Source organism: Moschus berezovskii, chromosome 15 (genome assembly GCF_049115385.1).
Source record: "Moschus berezovskii isolate FMDL1 chromosome 15, NW_MosBer_1.0, whole genome shotgun sequence".
Classification (NCBI taxonomy): Eukaryota; Metazoa; Chordata; class Mammalia; order Artiodactyla; family Moschidae; genus Moschus; species Moschus berezovskii.
Genome location: NC_142474.1, coordinates 66,385,090 through 66,401,520, shown reverse-complemented (window position 1 = coordinate 66,401,520; position 16,431 = coordinate 66,385,090). Strand labels below are relative to the sequence as shown.

The 16,431-nt window shown below is 38.8% G+C and overlaps 1 protein-coding gene across 11 annotated transcripts in view; it reads left to right on the top strand.

The window, feature by feature from the left end:
* PARD3 (par-3 family cell polarity regulator) overlaps positions 1–16,431 on the top strand; it is a 601,533-nt gene that overhangs the window by 390,813 nt on the left and 194,289 nt on the right. For all 11 annotated transcript variants that reach the window (XM_055428032.2, XM_055428014.2, XM_055428024.2 and 8 more), the window contains one exon: positions 4,643–4,870. In XM_055428032.2, coding sequence (XP_055284007.1) covers positions 4,643–4,870 — 228 coding nt within the window. The remainder of the gene's footprint in view (positions 1–4,642; positions 4,871–16,431) is intronic.

The following is a 16,431-nucleotide window of genomic DNA, read 5'->3' as shown; positions in this document are numbered from 1 at the left end:
TGCTAACACAGCCCAGATTCTCTTAATTATATTTATGTAGGAATGTTTTGTCACAGTTAAGAAAAAATCAAAATCCTGAAAGCATGATCTCTTAGGGTTGATTCTTTAAGTTTCAAAGTCATCTATCTGATGCTTAGCTTAACATCCAAAAAATGATTGTCAAAAGGTGATTCACTGAAGGACAGTGTTCATTATAGCTTTCATTAGTCACTCAGAAAACCTTAGTTCTTAGTTCCTTGTTACATTGCATTGAATTAGGCTATATATTGCATCTGTATCTTAACTTTGTGAACGTGCTTGAAAAGCTTTTTGTTTTTGTTTTTAACTATTTAGGACTTACTGCTAAAATGCTACCTAAATCCTTCTGTAGAGATAATGGATTATGTTGACCTGGGTTTTACATCATAGATTTTACTTTACATGTTATCTTACGACAGTAATCAGAGGAAAATCTTTATGTGTAATTAAAGTAATGTACTTTGTACAGTTGAGCATTTTGATTTATTATTATAGGTTTGGAATAGAGTTTTAATTATTGTAGATCCAGTATGATGTAGTTACACCACTTAGCGCTAATTAGCTTCAATTCACCTTTTTAACCTGCAATAGTAATTAGTTTTAGGCTTCTTGAAAAGTGTGTATCCCATATACATATGTAAAGATAACTGTGGACCTGCCTGGAGTTTTCACATTCTGTAAAGATAGATTGTAAAAACTGCATCTAATAAATCACTGGATTAACTGTAGTGCAAGGCAATTAACAATAGCCTCAGCCCTTATTAAGTAGTTATTTCTTTTATCAAACATAAAATTCATTGGAATTCTGGAGCAGGGCTAAAGAAAAACATTATTTAATTGTTTACATATGTAAATTAGTAATTAGTTTTTGGAGTTAATAGTATTCAGTGCTTTTCAAGAAGTAACCCTTGTCCAATTTAATATTTATAAAAACCAAATTGAGCTGCTCAGGTTAAAGAACATGATTTTATATAATATGTCAATTGGTAAAGTGAAGAAAATAGTTAATTTAACCAAATCACTGTTACTAACAGGAAAAGAGCAATTTATTGTGATTAAGAAATAATAATAATATCCAGATGTCAACTGAAAACATGAAAAATACCTTTTATGGTGAGTAGGCAGATCTTATCATCTAATTGAATCATCTGCTTTTACAGTGTTTAAAATGTTAGTTAGATCCTAGATAAAAAGAGCATTTAAAAAATATTATGTGCAATCTGTTTTACTGAATTAAACTGGAAAAACTTAGGACCAAAATTATGACATAGAGGTAGAAGTATTTGTTGGTCTATTGATTTTAAATCTACAATGAATAAAATATCTCCACTGGATTCTTCCCACCCTCCAGTATTAGACAGTGAACAGATTTTATTATTTTCCTTTCTTCACTTCACTTGAATTGCTAAGATTATCATGATTTTACAGTTTAGTCCAAAGGTTTTTAGTAGAGTCACAGTGGCATTTTAGTGTAGATTGTCTGTCTAGCCATAAGCCTTTCATAATGAAAATTGAATTCCATTTCCCTTTGCCCTTGCAAAAGACATCCTCTTCTTTTTTTCTGGCAAGAGAGGTATTAGTAGATAAGAGTAGAAAAAGAGACCTAAAGAAAATAGTATGATTATGATTTCCCCTTTTATTCTTGGATTTAGGAATCCTGTATGATAGTTTGAGAGTAAATTTATTTTCTGCAGGAAAAGAGAGAATGGGAATAAGAGAATTGGGTTTCTAACAATTTAATCTTTGAATATAAAAATAAGTGAAGCATCCTAATGACTTATAGATTTACATAAAGAGCTTCAAAATATTATTTAAAAAAGACATTGATTTTGTATGTGTGTAAATTAAACTAATCTTTTGCCTATACCTTGTATAGAGAAAGACATTTTCAACTTTTATGATGTTTATGATGTTATAAATCTCAGTGACCATCATTTAGCAATCTTACTAATATATTAATGAACTCTTTTGTTAAAGTGTGTTTGATGAATATACCACCTTATGTGAATGAAATCTATGTTTTAGATCAGGAGTCAGCAAGCTCTTTCTGTAAAGAACCAGGGAGTAAATATTGTAGATCTTTTAAACCAGACAGCCTCTGAAACAATTGTTTAATTCTGATGTAATGTGAAGGCAGCCATGGAGAATATGGAAACAAATGGACCCATAGCTGTGTTCTAGTAAAAATTTCCACATTTGACCCATAGTTTGCTGATCCCTATTATAGATCCACAAATAATAGATGTTATAAAAATTTCAACTATCTATGAATAGAGACACTGTAGTTTATTAATCTCCCTTGTACCCAATACTCACCATATTTAATTATCAACATTTTTCCAAAGTGTTATACTATGGTGTTAAGAATTAGAGAAAAGAGTAGTTAGGTAAGCTTCCAATGATTCCTACAGTATAATCTATTGCTTATTTTGTTACAATTTCACTATTTTTTTCATCCTAGATTTGCTTTGTGTTTATGTTTCTTCATAAATACATATATACAGATATATATGTATCAATATTTGTGTGTATATAATATGTATATGTACATTTATTTGAATACTCATGCCATTTCTGAAATTAACTGTTAAAGTTTTTAGGGTGCTGAGTATATTAAATCAAATCTCAGCTAACTTTTTATATATAAATTATGGTTTAATGCTAATCTTTACTGGGAACATATATACATACATATCTTTATTGGAGATATATACATAGATATATGTGTGTATATATATAAACACACACATAATTACACACACATACATACATATGTCCTTTATGAATCCAAGAAAACACCAAATATTTGCCAAATAAATGTTTATAGGACCTAAATGTAGCTAGTAAGTTATGAAAATTAATAGGCATGATTTATTTAGGAAAAGATCTTCCCAATGCTAATTCTTGAAAATGTGAAGGTAAATGTCCCTGCCCAGATATCATGTTTTTCCATTCTCTTAGATTCTTTAATCTCTTACTTTTTATTTAGCTCTTTGGAGCAAAATCATTTTCCTTCCTGTGACGTGACTTTTATGGATATTTAAGACATGAACTTGTCAAACATTATAGTGCTATCAAGAGAAAAAGTAAGATTGATCATCCTGCAAGAAATATTCCTTGTGAATTTTTGTCATGAAATAATCAAATATAGACAAACCTGCATGGAGAAAGTTAAATAAATCATCTTTTTCTCTCAAGCACTCTAATTTATGGAATATATTTTCTTCATTAGAATCATCTGTCTGCTTTTCTGCCTGTGTTACATTTTTAACATACTTGTTCTAACTTAAAACTGCTACCCCATTGTGAAGATTATGTGAAAGATGTCATGTAAATGAATCTTAAAAAGATAATTCTTGTTTTGACTCTCCCAATTTAATTTTTATTCTGTTTTATACTCTGAGCCATGGAACGACCATGTCAGAACTATTTGTCTTCTGTGTGAAAACATATCAAGGTTACTCCTTAATTATTGATCCACATATGGGCTGATGGCCCCATGTAGAGATAAGATATCCAATCTCGCCTCTCCTACCCGCTGCCTATTTTTTTTTTTTTATCTTTGTACCTGTCTTGTTAACAGTGTAAGTTAAAAACTAGTTCTGTAACCAGGATTGTCTAGTGGTGGTTGCAGGTATTTCAGTCATCTCGAGACTAAACTCATCTATTTGAGTGCTAGGTTAGGCAATCATTGATGAAGTTGTCTTACCTGGTTAAAGAAATCCACTTAGATTGCCTTCTAAAGCTTGGTTACAGTCTTAGTGTTCCTAGATCCTCAAGTCACCAAGCCACAATTTTAGTGCTCTGCATTCTTCTCTACTGAAAATTTCTTGGTAATTGTGATGTCTTCTTCCTTCTGTTCACCACCTGTTTCTCTTTGCTGACCTGGAGGCATATGTCCTCACATGCAGTTCTGGCATCTTTCCTCCTTTACTTCTCTCTCTTGATAGTCCTTATGTAGTTTATTTCTATTCACATCTTGTGTTGCGCTTCCCAGAGAACCACCATTGTCCAGAAATAGGTTTCTGCCTGGTGCTAGGGTGCCCTGTTGGCGACATGTGGTATCTTCTGCTTTTCTCACTTGCTGAGTTGTCTGAACTTGTGCCATATGAGGACGACTTGATGAAACTTACTGAGATAAAAGTTTCACTTCCATTGAAAATAACTGTAACTGCTAAAAAATGTTTTCAGCTAAGTTACAAAGTATACTCTTGGTTGCTTCCCTTAGACTTTTCATCATTCTGCTGGTCACACAGGGTCGGACATGACTGAAGTGACTTAGCAGCAGCAGCTTTGCAGAATGAGTTTCTGGGTTATTCTGGTTTTTTAGATTATTAACATGAAGCAAATGATTTGACAAAGATTTTATCTGTTGAGCTAAAAATGGAAACTAATAGCTTAAAATGTCTCCTAATGGGAATAGAGAAAATAGACCAAATTTAATACACATTTGGGAAAAGTTAAAATTAGTTACTGTCACTTTACTTTTTATATCTTGCCTCCCACGTTCCAGAAGTTGACACTGAGCAAATAATTTGTCCCTGATATTTTCTACAATTCATAGATATTCAGCCATGTAATTTTCACCACTCATTCTAACATTTTGTTTTTGCCAACTTCCAAGGTTCCCCCAGCAGAGATGTGGGGCCTTCCCTGGGTCTGAAGAAGTCGAGCTCTTTAGAGAGTCTGCAGACAGCAGTTGCTGAGGTGACTTTGAATGGGGACATTCCTTTCCATCGCCCTAGGCCTCGGATAATCCGAGGAAGGGGATGCAATGAGAGCTTCAGAGCTGCCATTGACAAGTCCTATGATAAACCTGCAGTGGATGATGACGACGAAGGCATGGAGACGTGTAAGTGTACACATCTGAAGGAAGAGCCATTACGAGCATCTCTGTAGTGAAGCAGTTCTTAAAAATGTGCTTCAGGGAACCCTCAGGGACCTCAGCATCCCTTCAGAGGGACCTAGAATGTCTAAACTATTTTCATAATATGAAGAAGATGTTATTGACCATTTTTACTCTTATTTTCTCACAAATGTACAGTTGGTTTTTCTCGAGGCAACATGTCATGTGATAAACGCAGAGCAGATAGAAGAATCTTTTCAACTAGATATTAAAGAGAAATTCCATTCTTCTCAATAATTGTTTTTGGAAAATACAGGTTTCTTTTTTTTTGATGTGCTTTCTGCTAATATGAAATGTATAATTTTTTAAAAAGTAATTTGTATTTTTAAACTTTCTCAGTTTTAGTTCAGTAAATATTGACAGATACAATCCACCGAAAAATTTTGAGCCCTTAATAAATTTTAGGAGTATAAAGGTATCCTGAGACCAAAATATTTGAAAACCACTGCTGTACAGTATATATGTAATATATCTCAAATGAATATGTGTCATCATCTGTGATTTTGATAACATTTTTTTGTTTTTATGAATTACTCTTTTCTTGAACTAGCAAGATATATTTATGCATGTGTATTTCCAAATTGCCAAATATTTTAAGTCAAGATTATTGAAAGTTAAAGGTTACTGTGAATGAGCAATGTGTTTTTCAAAGTATTGATGTATTGAGAAAAAAGTAACGTTATAATTACATATAAATGTATGCTTCAGGGAGTTGTAATCTGAATTACACAACTATTCAGATGTGTAATAGTTAAACATTTATAAATGAGTGTAAAAATACCCATTAAGTTTAAATATAAGAAGGAAACTCAGCATCGTATTTATTTAGAGTGGACTTGAGGTCTAATAGAAAATGCTGTTGATTAGCTTATATTGTTTATAACTGCTGATTCATATTTTAGTTTTTTAACTTAAAGTAACTCTACCTAGCTAACCATTGTAAGAAACACTGTTGGGAAAAGAAAGAAGAAAGAAAGAAAGGATAAAGAAAAGCAGGAGACACCCCTACCCAAAATTAAAGCAGAGATCATTTAGGCGGATTGTAAACGATGACAGTTTAACTTTTGGGGGACCACTTCCATCACACATGCCTAAGGAAGATTGTATTGGGGAAGGAGAGTTTCAAATGGAAATCACATTCTGAGGAGATTTAAAGCAAAATTATATAATCTTTGCCTGTCAAATATAAGGTGTTTGGGAAGATGAATATTTCTGCTATAATGTAACATGCAAAGCAAAACTTAGTAGAGGAGGGCTGCATTCTCCCCCAGCCCCCACCTAATTCTTAGTTTAAATCTGGATAGTTTTTCACTCCATCCAGCCAGTGATTTCAAATATATGCAGCCCATTCTTGCCAGATGAAGAACATATTTCCTATTTTTGCTGCCAAGCCTGGTCTCCAAGCTCCTGAGTCATATGAGCTTCCAGCCCTCTCGGGTTTTTCCTGGCATCTCAGGGGCTCCTTGCCAGTCTCACCCAGTGTTACTTGTGTTGCATTTCTAGGGTGGGGACCCTCTATCACTTAGAGATCTTGCCTCTGTCCTGGGTACACATTTAATAAGAGATCCAGTGCTCTGGCACCTCAGTATTTGTTTTTTTAACAAAAACAGTTTTTGCTCCTGAGCTTTTTCCTTGTCCTAGTTCACATGTTATTTAAATTTCTTCATAGAATGCAATTTTCTCACATATACCACGTATTTCAAATGCGGCAGGGGATGGAATAGCGATCAGTACCAGGCATGTTCTTAATTCTGTAGCCTCTAGAGCTTCCCACCGTGTGAACGTCTAAATTTGTCCCTGACATAAACTTAGCTTCCGGTTTTAACTGGAAATAACCAGTTTAAGTAGTTCATATTAAAACTTTTGTACTCAACTGCCATCAAGACAAAACCAAGTAAGTAGATGAACTACAATGTGTGGACCAGAGGGGAAGTTCTCAGTGAGAACTGGGAGACACACCCTGACATGTCTACCTGCAACCACAAAGTGCTGGGTTTCCACAGAGTCCTGACTTGATGGTGGTTTCTCCCAGACCAGTCTGGTGAACCCTGGACATGGCCAGAGAAAGGCAACTGTTGTGTATTTCAAATGTCTGCAGTGCGGGTTGTCAAAACTATACGACTAAAGTGATCTGAGTACTGGCCTGGGGTCCCTCCACATTCTTCTCACCCACTTGGAATTTGGGTCAAGTTGCTTAAAATTCTTTTCCCTTAATTCCTTCAGTTGTGAAACTGAAGCTTTGGATGCCGAGCCCATTAGTGCTCAGATTGTCTCAGTGTCTAGTCAGGAGGGGAGGCTCAGTGGTTTGCAGGAGTTGGGAAATTCGTGGGAGGCTGAGCGGGTGGTCTCTATCAAGGCCACCAGATCCCCCCACACCCACCATCACTGCAACAGTCTTAGGGGATTTATTTATTCCCATGAGGCTTGTGGGATCGTAGTTCCCCAGCAGGGATTGAACCGGGGCCCTTGGCAGTGAAAACACCAAGTCCTAATCACTGGACCACCAGGAAACTCCTAGTTGTGGGGTTTTTAAATCACTCTTCATACTTTGTGATTCTTTGTCAGTTGTTAAGTTTGAAAAAGGGAAGTTCACAGTTTGCCAGAGAAAGTTGGAAAAGCTCTGGTTTAGATGGTTCCGTTTCTGAGTTGCTTTCCAGTTCTAACTTTCCGTGACTCTGTGTCCTCCTTCATTACCAGTCCTGCCTTCCTGCTTCTCTCACCATCTGTAAAATCCATGAGGAAAGATGCCACCACCTCTTATTCCTGCGTAACCAGGCTCAGAGCTCGGCCAAGTGTCGGAGTCAGTGACTGTCACATCAGTGAACGGGCTCCTGCTTGACTAGCACCACTGCGTGTGTGAGAGACACACACCCAGACACAGCGCACGTCGGCAGCAGCACACGGGGGAGCAATGATGTTTCACTCCTCCTGCTTGTATCCCACTCTGGACCTGGGCTTCTGAGACCTCTGCACCACTGCGTGTGTGAGAGACACACACCCAGACACAGCGCACGTCGGCAGCAGCACACGGGGGGGCAATGATGTTTCACTCCTCCTGCTTGTATCCCACTCTGGACCTGGGCTTCTGAGACCTCCATGCCTCAGCAAACCCTTTGGTCTTCTTGAAGAAAAGATCAGTGCGTTCTCTTGGCAAAACTCTATTAGCCTTTGCCCTGCTTCATTTCGTGCTCCAAGGCCAAATTTGCCTGTTACTCCAGGTGTTTCTTGACTTCCTACTTTTGCATTCCAGTCCCCTGTAATGAAAAGGACATCTTTTTTGGGTGTTAGTTCTAAAAGGTCTTGTAGGTCTTCATAGAACCATTCAACTTCGGCTTCTGCAGCATTATTGGTTGGGGCATAGGCTTGAATTACTGTAATATTGAATGGTTTGCCTTGGAAATGAACAGAAATCATTCTGTCATTTTTAAGATTGAATCCAAGTACTGCATTTTGGACTCCTTTGTTGACCATGATGGCTACTCCATTTCTTCTAAGGGATTCCTGCCCACGGTAGTAGATATAATGGTCATCTGAGTTAAATTCACCCATTCCAGTCCATTTTAGTTCACTGATTCCTAGAATGTCTACGTTCACTTTTGCCATCTGCAAAATTCAGACTTAAAATTAAGAAAGTAGGGAAAACCACTAGACCATTCAGGTATGCTGCTGCTGCAGCTGCTGCTGCTAAGTCGCCTCAGTCGTGTCCGACTCTGTGCAACCCCATAGATGGCAGCCCACCAGGCTCCTCCGTCCATGGGATTTTCCAGTCAAGAGTACTGGAGTGGGTTGCCATTGCCTTCTCCAGATCATTCAGGTAATACTTAAATCAAATCCCTTATGATTATACAGTGGAAGTGAGAAATAGATTTAAGGGACTAGATATGATAGACAGAGTGCCTGATGAACTCTGGACGGAGGTTTGTGACATTGTACAGGAGACAGGGACCAAGACCATCCCCATGGAAAAGAAATGCAAAAAAGCAAATTGGCTGTCTGAGGAGGCCTTACAAAGAGCTGTGAAAAGAAGAGAAGTGAAAAGCAAAGGAGAAAAGGAAAGATATAAGCATCTGAATGCAGAGTTCCAAAGAATAGCAAAGAGAGATAAGAAAGCCTTTCTTAGCAATCATTGCAAAGAAATAGAGGAAAACAACAGAATAGGAAAAACAAGAGATCTCTTCAAGAAAATTAGAGATATCAAGGGAACATTTCATGCAAAGATGGGCTCGATAAAGGACAGAAATGGTATGGACCTAACGGAGAAGGCAATGGCAAGCCACTCCAGTACTCTTGCCTAGAAAATCCCATGGATGGAGGAGCCTGGTAGGCTGCAGTCTGTGGGGTCGCTAAGGGTCGGACACGACTGAGCGACTTCACTTTCACTTTTCACTTTCACACATTGGAGAAGGAAATGGCAACCCACTCCAGTGTTCTTGCCTGGAGAATCCCAGGGATGGGGGAGCCTGGTGGGCTGCCGTCTATGGGGTCACACAGAGTCGGACACGACTGAAGTGACTTAGCAGCAACAGAAGCAGAAGATATTAAGAAGAGGTGGCAAGAATACACAGAAGAACTGTACAAAAAAGATCTTCACGACCAAGATAATCACGATGGCGTGATCACTCACCTGGAGCCAGACATCTTGGGATGTGAAGTCAAGTGGGCCTTAGAGAGTATCACGACGAACAAAGCTAGTGGAGTTGATGGAATTCCAGTTGAGCTATTTAAAATCCTGAAAGATGATGCTGTGAAAATGCTGCACTCAATATGCCATCAAATTTGGAAAACTCAGCAGTGGCCACAGGACTGGAAAAGGTCAGTCTTCATTCCAATCCCAAAGAAAGGCAATGCCAAAGAATGCTGAAACTACCACACAGTTGCACTCATCTCACACACTAGTAAAGTCATGCTCAAAATTCTCCAAGCCAGGCTTCAGTAATATGTGAACCGTGAACTTCCAGATGTTCAAGCAGGTTTTAGAAAAGGCAGAGGAACCAGAGATCAAATCGCCAACTTCTGCTGGATCATGGAGAAAGCAAGAGAGTTCCAGAAAAACATCTATTTCTGCTTCATTGACTATGCCAAAGCCTTTGACTGTTGGATCACAATAAACTGTGGAAAATTCTGAAAGAGATGGGAATACCAGACCACCTGACCTTCCTCTTGAGAAACCTGTATGCAGGTCAGGAAGCAGCAGTCAGAACTGTACATGGAACAACATACTGGTTCCAAATAGGAAAAGGAGTACGTCAAGGTTGTATATTTTCACCCTGCTTATTTAACTTATGTGCAGAGTACATCATGAGGAACGCTGGGCTGGAAGAAGCACAAGCTGGAATCAAGATTTCTGGGAGAAATATCAATAACCTCAGATATGCAGATGACACCACCCTTATGGCAGCAAGTGAAGAGGAACTAAAAAGCTTCTTGAGGAAAGTGAAAGAGGAGAGTGAAAAGGTTGGCTTGAAGCTCAACATTCAGAAAATGAAGATCATGGCATCTGGTCCCATCACTTCATGGGAAATAGTGGAAACTATTGTCAGACTTTATTTTTTTGGGCTCCAAAATCACTGCATATGGTGATTGCAGCCATGAAATTAAAAGACACTTACTCCTTGGAAGGAAAGTTATGACCAACCTAGATTGCATATTAAAAAGCAGACATTACTTTGCCAACCAAGGTCCGTCTAGTCAAGGCTATGGTTTTTCCATTGGTCATGTATGGATATGAGAGTTGGACTGTGAAGAAAGCTGATCACCGAAGAATTGATGCTTTTGAACTGTGGTTCTGGAGAAGACTCTTGAGAGTCCCTTGTACTGCAAGGAGATCCAACCAGTCCATTCTAAAGGAGATCAATCCTGGGTGTTCATTGGAAAGACTGATGCTAAAGCTGAACCTCCAATACTTCGGCCACCTCATGCAACGAGTTGATTCACTGGAAAAGACTCTGATGCTGGGAGGAATTGGGGGTGGGAGGAGAAGGGGACGACAGAGAATGAGATGGCTGGATGGCATCACTGACTCGGTGGACATGAGTTTCAGTGATCTCCGGGAGTTGGTGATGGACAGGGAGGCCTGGCGTGCTGTGATTCATGGGGTCGCAAAGAGTTGGACACGACTGAGTGACTGAACTGACTGACTGACTGAAGAAAAGATCGGTCAAGGCTGGTGTTACTGCTGGTGGTTATGAGACTGTTGCCTTTCCTTATGATTAGGTACAGGTGTGAGAAAGGAGTCTGGCTCCCTCCTCTAGTTTCCTAAACCCCACCCTTCTCAGAGTGGTTTCTGGAGGCGCATTCTGCATACTCTCTTTCTCCGTCTGCATTCGTGTCTATGCTTATGCCCTCACTGTGCCGCCTCGCCCTACATCCTTACTGTGTGGGCACTGTCCCTGGCCGCTTGTCTGAGCCCTGATGGCCTCATGCTTTGTGGGACTCTGTGGCTGAGGTCCTTTCTTGTATGGAGATGGGCCTCAGGGGCCAGTTATGGCCGCCATGTCACTGTTGTGCAGTGCTCTGAAAGAGGACCCTGTCCGGGCCGACGGTCTCTGTTAGATGGCTGTCCTGTGAGGATGCCGTCCGTACATCCTGGAAGCATGGGTGGGGGGCGGGGGCAGGCATAACCTGTCCCACTCAGCCTATGTCTGTCCTGTGCAGTCCTTTCCCTCTTTACGGGTGGAAGTCACACTCATGGAGGGCAAACTTGATTGTTCTTGTCAGCTGGGTCAAGCTCCTCCTCGGTGACGCTCTTTCAGGCTTGGAGCAGGCTTGCCTCTTCTCAGCAGCGCTGCAATCGCGGCATGCACACAACAATGGGGGCCAAGAGACCCGGGCAGGATCCATGTGGTATCTGGTATCTGTCATCTTCTGTAACACTTATGTGCTTCCTGTGGAGACGGCAGAAGTCGGCGTTTTTGTCTCTCATTTAATCCATCTGGCCTCTCCATGTTGTCTGTGTCTGTCTGGATCAAGACGGAGCTTTGTATTCTGGGACCCATTATCTCTGAGGCCCTACCTGTGTTTGACAGGTCAGGGCATCTACAATCTGTTCCCTCTTCTATGCAAATCATACTTCCCGCCTGGCTCTCAGCGAGAGGCTCCTATAGCCCCAGTCATAAATCAGCTTCTGTTGAAACCAAGAACATGGATGCTACATAACACTGACTTGTTTTACTTTTGAAAATATAGAGTACAACCTCCACCCCCTTTTTACCCTCTATTAAAAGTCAAGTCGTCAGCCTTGCTATCAATTCAGGAGCAGCTTTTTGTCAGGGTCGAGGAGGTGATACACAACAAAACCAAAGACTGTTCTATTCATTGTACTCTTGATTATAAGATCTATCCAGTTTACAGTTTTACATGTGAGGACGGTATTCCTTGAAAACATAGAGGCAGATTGCATTTGAGGAGCTTGCCTGAGATAAGGAAAAAAAAAAAGCATTGCTCTAAAGTGTACATACCTTAGGTTAGCAGTATGAGATTTGAAGAAACTGAATTTATGTTAGGAAATTAGCTAATCTGAGAGCTTTAAGATTAATTTTCATTTATTTTGTTAGCTTCACAATAGCAGATTACACGAGTATCTCAGATTTTTCTACTCTTAGCATGCTCTACATTTCTAGCCATCTTTTGTCACTACCTATTTGAGCAAAAATTATGTAAATTAGGTAGTTATCTTAAGAATCCCCATCAGATTATCATAAATCTATAGTGGAAGAATTCAGTATGGTTTTCAGAGTCCAAGTACTTTGTAAAGGATTTACCATTTGGTTAATCTATCTTTTTGGATAATTGGATGTTGCTCTATTAAAAATATTTATTCTGAAGTGCTGGGAATAAGGATAACCTGTCTAATCCTCTTATGACAATTTGTATACTTAAGTATCACTCACAGTTTAAGAAAAGGAGCTTTGGATAATTTTAGGACATTTCTGAATGCAATAGAAGTGTAACCATGTGACACAGCCAAAGCTATCAATTCCTTATATTTCTTTTTTTAGGTGAAAAGTAAGTTAAGCTAAAAGTATGATGAAAAGTCACATCTGAAGTGTCTGAATTATAGATTCCTCATTTGAAGCATTTTCTGATAAGAAAAATGTGTGTAAATATTTGACTAAGATAGTACTTAGGAATTAAATCAGAATGCATGCCTTGTGATTTGCAGTCCTGCGAGTTTTCTACAATATTAAACAAACTTCCTAATGGGAAAATCCGTTACACTAAAACTGCAATAAAGTATTAATGAGTCATGGGACCTAAAATCTGATATTTAGGCTATAAGTTCCAGAGGGGCTAAGGGTGCTTCAACCCACTGGACAAACCAACTCTTGCAAAGCAGTATGGTTAATGGTTAAGGGCCATTGTAATGCACAGGTTACCATGTCACCAAAGCATGGGGCACCCACTCAGCCCACGTGGAAGAGGGGAGGGAGGGGAAGCTTCTCACAAGAGGTATGAGTGAGATGAGTAGTCCTGCTTGAGTGGTCTTCGTCAGGGTGTGTTGGGAGCTTAGGGAGGAGGGACCATCTCTGGCCCACCATTATCCTATTGAGGTTGATGTGTGCAGATAAGAGCGTGCTGAGGAGTGAGGTGTAAGACATATGCAGAGAACAGCTTGCAGACAGCCTTGTTTAAATAATTTTCGTTCATCCTAATGACCTTAAAGAGCATTTGAAGAATTTCAAGTGAAAGAATATGAGTGTTGGGGCTGTAGAATCGAGGGTGGGTTATTGGGGGTGGGCCGGTAAATAGCAGTGTTGGTGGCAAGATTGGTTCTAGGACAGTAATGCAGTAATCCAGGTGAGTAATGATGCTTGGCAAAGCCAGAGGAAAGGAAGAAGCTGCATTTGCATGCTTAGCATCTCACACATATAGAGTGATGATAGTGATAAGGTTTTTCTCACTAGTACCTCCAGGCACAGAAACCTAGAATTATCTCACTGTGTAATCCCTCCATTACCAAATTTTCTTAATTTTTCTGCATGAAATCTCATAATTTCACTCCTTCTACCCAATCCAGCCCTAATTCTCATTATTTAATACCTGAAGTTACTATTAGATTTTCATAACTGGTCTGACTCTCCTTTTGCTGAATAAGCTCTGGAATCATACTGTTCTCACAGTCCTTCAAGCTCCTGTGTGCATTCTCATCCAGACCATGTGCCGTCCCTGTTTGTCTTCTCCCTGCCCTGACTGTCCCTACCCTCTCCTGTACATGGGACTGTTGTCTTCCTTCTTCGAAACACTTTCCCCCAACCTAGCTAGTTTCCCTTTGATTTTCTAAAGCTCTGAGTATGGACATTCCCCGACTTAACAGTGGTTCAACTTAGGATTTTTTGACTTTACAGTGATTTGAAAGTGATGTGCTTTTAGTAGAAATTGTACATCTAACTTTCAACTTGGATCTTTTCCTGGCTGGTGATAATGCAGATTTTCTCTGGAGATGATGGGCAGTGGCAGCAGCCTCAGCTCCCAGTCAGCCATGCGATCACAAAGGAAACAGCCCAAAACCGTTCTGGTTTTCACTTTCAGTACTGTAGTCACTAAAGTACATGAGACATTTGACACTTTGTTATAACTTAGGCCCTATGTTAGGTGACTGAGCCCAATTGTGGGCTAATGTCAGTGTTCTGAGCACTTTTAAGGTAGATGAGCCTAAGCTGTGATGTTTGGTAGGTTAGGTATATTCTGTACATTTTTGACTTCGGCATTTTCATTTATGTTGGAGTTTATTGTGCCGTAACTCCACTAGAAGTCAAGGAAAATCTGTACACAGATGTGTATGAGCCTTCTTAGTATTTTTATAACATCGAGAAAATTTTGTGAATCTCTGAAATAAGGGTTGCATGGCATGGGAGTTAAGAACACTGACTTTTAGGGGAAAGTCATTTTGACTTCTCATTAAATAGCAATGCTCACCCTTCACTGTCCCATCACATTTGCACATTCTTATGTTGTTCTTTATTTTTGCTCTTGTTTTCCCACTTAAAAGAGTCAGAGCAATGACCTGGACTCTCTTTCCTTGACACCATAAATTTTTTGTATATGTTAAGATATACATTTGACACCAGTTCAATCCATGATAAAAATAAAATTCTTAGTGGCAATTCCAACAGTGGGGTTATAAGTGCCACTGTTTTCGTTGTGTAGTCAGTTCATTGGGTCTGTTGAAAGGAAAGCCTTCAGCTTCTTTATACGTTGTTCTCTGTGGACAGGAAACAGTGCCCGCTATAGATCATTATTTGAATGTATAATTTAATTATACCCTGAAAGCAGATTTACAAAGGTTCAGAACCTGGAGGGTCCAACCGTGCTTGTATTTGTTCAGATGCATTCTCTTGGACAGGTAGAGATAGAGGAGGTGACATTCTCCCAAGATCTTCAGGAACATTCTGCCTGTTTGTTTGAAGGGAGACATTAAAGAAAACTTTAGAATATAAAGTAGAAATGAAGAATGGTTTTTGGCAATGAGTCTTATTTTATTGTTTTTGTTCTCTCTACTCCTTACCCCAAAGTAAACTAAGTGGTTTTTTTTTTTTTAATGAAATAAATCTAATTTTAGAACACTGGGTTTTAGGAATCGACTATTTGAACATTCCTCCAGTCACAGAAACCCCTTCTCTAAGACCACTGATAAATGTCATCCACTTCCTTCTGCCTTTTCTGCCTTTCAGTCATACTCTCTGTTCTTCATAATATCAGTTATTATTCTCACCCCACATTTTAGTATAAAAGCTGTTTAATTCTTCATGTTTCTTGCCAGCTTTGTGTGTGTGTGTGTGTTTCAAATGTTCTGAAAAAGCTAAGTTTTTCCATTGCCAAGAGCTCATCATTCTAATGTTAAAAGTCAGGGTCCAGAAAAGCAGATCCTATTATTCGACACCATCTGTGTCACTAGCTGTTCATTTCCTATATCTTTTATTCCTTTTCCAAAGTCAATATTCCACTAAAATAAGAAACAAAAATAACATATTTATTAATAATAAAAACTTCTTAAATACTATACAGGACTTTGCAGTACCTGGGAGTTCAGTCCTCATTTATTTTTATTACACTGTATTTTAACTAACATTAGTCAGTAGAAATTGGTAGTGGTCAGTGGATTTGCTAAATCTAGTGAAATTTTCCAGTTATTAATGCTTCATTTTAACTCATTTTAAATTTTAAGCAGGTAGATTCTGAAGACTGCTTACTCTTGTGTCCAATTACTACCTTTAATCCTTTGCCTTGCAAAGTAAATTGTAAATTACTCAACAGTATGTGTTTCTGTTATTCGTTACTGCTATTACTAGAGTAGCTCTTTCTAAACAGGGAGCAATAAAGGATGTTTTTCATATGATGGGCTATTTGTTCAATCTATTCAACAAATATTTAATAACACTCTTTTGAGCTATGCCCTCAAAGGAGAGTACTTGTTCACTGATGAGTAAGAAGTAATGTTATCATTTTATTTTTATATTTCTCTGTTTTTTATTTCTCTAAATGTTTGTACCAACTCATTTCACACTAGT